A 3907-nucleotide genomic window follows, 5' to 3' on the forward strand; every position below is an offset into this window, starting at 1 on the left:
ACATTTTGAATTTCCCATTTGTGTTTGTATGTCTCCTCCATATTATATCTGTGTTTGTATGTTTCCCCTGTCTCCTCTATATTATGTCTGTGTTTGTATGTATCTCCAGTCTCCTCCATATTATGTATGTGTTTGTATGTTTCCCCAGTCTCCTCCATCCTACGTGTGTGTTTGTATGTATCCCCAGTCTCCTCCATCCTGTGTGTGTGATTGTATGTTTCCCCAGTCTCCTCCATTATATATGTCTGTGTTTGTATGTATCCCCAGTCTCCTCCATCCTACGTGTGTGTTTGTATGTATCCCCAGTCTCCTCCATCCTGTGTGTGTGATTGTATGTTTCCCCAGTCTCCTCCATTCTATGTCTGTATGTATCCCCAGTCTTCTCCATACTATGTGTGCGTTTGTATGTTTCCCCTGTCTCCTCAATATTATGTGTGTGTTTGTATGTATCGCCAGTCTCCTCAATATTATGTCTGTGTTTGTATGTATCTCCAGTCTCCTCCATATTATGTCTGTGTTTGTATGTTTCCCCAGTCTCCTCCATCCTACGTGTGTGTTTGTATGTATCTCCTGTCTCCTCCATCCTGTGTGTGTGATTGTATGTTTCCCCTGTCTCCTCAATATTATGTCTGTGTTTGTATGTATCTCCAGTCTCCTCCATTCTATGTGTGTGTTTGTATGTATCCCCAGTCTTCTCCATACTATGTGTGCGTTTGTATGTTTCCCCTGTCTCCTCAATATTATGTCTGTGTTTGTATGTATCCCCAGTCTTCTCCATACTATGTGTGCGTTTGTATGTTTCCCCTGTCTCCTCAATATTATGTCTGTGTTTGTATGTATCTCCAGTCTCCTCCATATTATGTCTGTGTTTGTATGTTTCCCCAGTCTCCTCCATCCTACGTGTGTGTTTGTATGTGTCTCCAGTCTCCTCCATCCTGTGTGTATGATTGTATGTTTCTCCAGTCTCCTCCATCCTGTGTGTGTCTTTGTATCTGTCTCCAGTCTCCTCCATATTATGTCTGTGTTTGTATGTATCCCCAGTCTCCTCCATATTATGTCTGTGTTTGTATGTCTCCTCCATATTCTGTCTGTGTTTGTATGGTTCCCCAGTCTCCTCCATATTATGTCTGTGTTTGTATGTCTCCTCCATCCTATGTGTGTGTTTGTATGTATCCCCAGTCTCCTCCATCCTGTGTGTGTGATTGTATGTTTCTCCAGTCTCCTCCATCCTGTGTGTGTCTTTGTATCTGTCTCCAGTCTTCTCCATAGTATGTGTGTGTTTGTATATATCCCCAGTCTCCTCCATATTATGTCTGTGTTTGTATGTATCCCCAGTCTCCTCCATATTATGTCTGTGTTTGTATGTCTCCTCCATATTCTGTCTGTGTTTGTATGTATCCCCAGTCTCCTCCATCCTATGTGTGTGTTTGTATGTATCCCCAGTCTCCTCCATCCTACGAGTGTGATTGTATGTTTCCCCAGTCTCCTCCATTCTATGTCTGTGTTTGTATGTATCCCCAGTCTCCTCCATATTATGTCTGTGTTTGTATGTCTCCTCCATATTCTGTCTGTGTTTGTATGTTTCCCTAGTCTCCTCCATTCTATGTCTGTGTTTGTATGTATCCCCAGTCTTCTCCATACTATGTGTGTGTTTGTATGTTTCCCCTGTCTCCTCAATATTATGTCTGTGTTTGTATGTATCTCCAGTCTCCTCCATGTTATGTCTGTGTTTGTATGTATCACCAGTCTCCTCCATCCTACGTGTGTGTTTGTATGTATCCCCTGTCTCCTCCATCCTGTGTGTGTGATTGTATGTTTCCCCAGTCTCCTCCATTCTGTCTGTGTTTGTATGTATCCCCAGTCTTCTCCATACTATGTGTGTGTTTGTGTGTTTCCCCAGTCTCCTCCATCCTATGTGTATGTTTGTATGTGTCTCCAGTCTCCTCCATCCTATGTGTGTGTTTGTATGTTTCTCCAGTCTCCTTCATCCTTTCTGTGTGTTTGCATTTTTCCAAGTGTCCTCCCTCCTTTCTGTGTGTTTGTATGCTTCTCCTGTATCCTCCATCCTCGTGTGTGTTTGTATGTTTATCCTGTCTCCTTCATCCTATGTCTGTGTCCATCCTATGTCTGTGTTTGTATGTTTATCCTGTCTCCTCCATCCTATGTCTGTGTTTGTATGTATCTCCAGTCTCCTCCATGTTATGTCTGTGTTTGTATGTATCACCAGTCTCCTCCATCCTACGTGTGTGTTTGTATGTATCCCCTGTCTCCTCCATCCTGTGTGAGTGATTGTATGTTTCCCCAGTCTCCTCCATTCTGTCTGTGTTTGTATGTATCCCCAGTCTTCTCCATACTATGTGTGTGTTTGTATGTATCCCCAGTCTCCTCCATCCTATGTGTATGTTTGTATGTGTCTCCAGTCTCCTCCATCCTATGTGTGTGTTTGTATGTTTCTCCAGTCTCCTTCATCCTTTCTGTGTGTTTGCATTTTTCCCAGTGTCCTCCCTCCTTTCTGTGTGTTTGTATGCTTCTCCTGTATCCTCCATCCTCGTGTGTGTTTGTATGTTTATCCTGTCTCCTTCATCCTATGTCTGTGTCCATCCTATGTCTGTGTTTGTATGTTTATCCTGTCTCCTCCATCCTATGTCTGTGTTTGTATGTTTATCCTGTCTCCTCCATCCTATCTGTGTGTTTGTGTGTTTCTCCAGTCTCCTCCATCCTATGTCTGTGTTTTTGTGTTTCCCCAGTCTCCTCCATTCTATGTCTGTGTTTGTGTGTTTCTCCAGTCTCCTCCATCATATGTCTCTATTTGTATGTTTCCCCAGTCTCCTCCATCCTATGTCTGTGTTTGTGTGTTTCTCCAGTCTCCTCCATCCTATGTCTCTATTTGTATGTTTCCCCAGTCTCCTCCATCCTATGTCTGTGTTTGTGTGTTTCTCCAGTCTCCTCCATCCTATGTCTCTATTTGCATGTTTCCCCAGTCTCCTCCATCCTATGTCTGTGTTTGTATGTTTCCCAAGTCTCCTCCATCCTATGTCTGTGCTTGTGTATTTCCCCAGTCTCCTCCATCCTATGTCTGTGTTTGTGTGTTTCTCCAGTCTCCTCCATCCTATGTCTCTATTTGCATGTTTCCCCAGTCTCCTCCATCCTATGTCTGTGTTTGTATGTTTCCCAAGTCTCCTCCATCCTATGTCTGTGCTTGTGTATTTCCCCAGTCTCCTCCATCCTATGTCTCTATTTGTATGTTTCCCCAGTCTCCTCCATCCTATGTCTGTGTTTGTGTGTTTCTCCAGTCTCCTCCATCCTATGTCTCTATTTGTATGTTTCCCCAGTCTCCTCCATCCTATGTCTGTGTTTGTGTGTTTCTCCAGTCTCCTCCATCCTATGTCTCTATTTGCATGTTTCCCCAGTCTCCTCCATCCTATGTCTGTGTTTGTATGTTTCCCAAGTCTCCTCCATCCTATGTCTGTGCTTGTGTATTTCTCCAATCTCCTCCATCGTATGTCTGTGTTTGTGTGTTTCCCCAGTCTCCTCCATCCTATGTCTGTGTTTGTGTGTTTCTCCAGTCTCCTCCATCCTATGTCTCTATTTGTATGTTTCCCCAGTCTCCTCCATCCTATGTCTGTGTTTGTGTGTTTCTCCAGTCTCCTCCATCCTATGTCTGTGTTTGTGTGTTTCTCCAGTCTCCTCCATCCTATGTCTCTATTTGTATGTTTCCCCAGTCTCCTCCATATTATGTCTGTGTTTGTGTGTTTCCCCTTCATCCTTGGTCTTTGTTTCCTTCTGTGACAAAGTGATTGTGTCATTCCTATTGTTATATTTAACCTATATCAATCCAAATAGAAATCTCATCCTATACATTATCAAATCAAATAGTTTCAAAATGTTCTTCCAAAGAACAAACAAA

General features: G+C 43.0%; 1 protein-coding gene across 1 annotated transcript; it reads right to left on the minus strand.

Annotated features, from left to right (window-relative positions):
• Nucleotides 1–235: 235 nt before the first annotated feature.
• On the minus strand, nucleotides 236–1834 carry LOC132550891 (filaggrin-like). Its single transcript, XM_060214989.1, has one exon. It carries the CDS (start codon nucleotides 1832–1834, stop codon nucleotides 236–238), a length of 1599 nt encoding a protein of 532 aa, XP_060070972.1.
• Between the last annotated feature and the right edge of the window lie 2073 nt (nucleotides 1835–3907).

This window comes from Ylistrum balloti, unplaced genomic scaffold (assembly GCF_031769215.1).
Source record: "Ylistrum balloti isolate Yb309-2 unplaced genomic scaffold, AGI_CSIRO_Ybal_v1 Utg370156, whole genome shotgun sequence".
Taxonomy (NCBI): domain Eukaryota; kingdom Metazoa; phylum Mollusca; class Bivalvia; order Pectinida; family Pectinidae; genus Ylistrum; species Ylistrum balloti.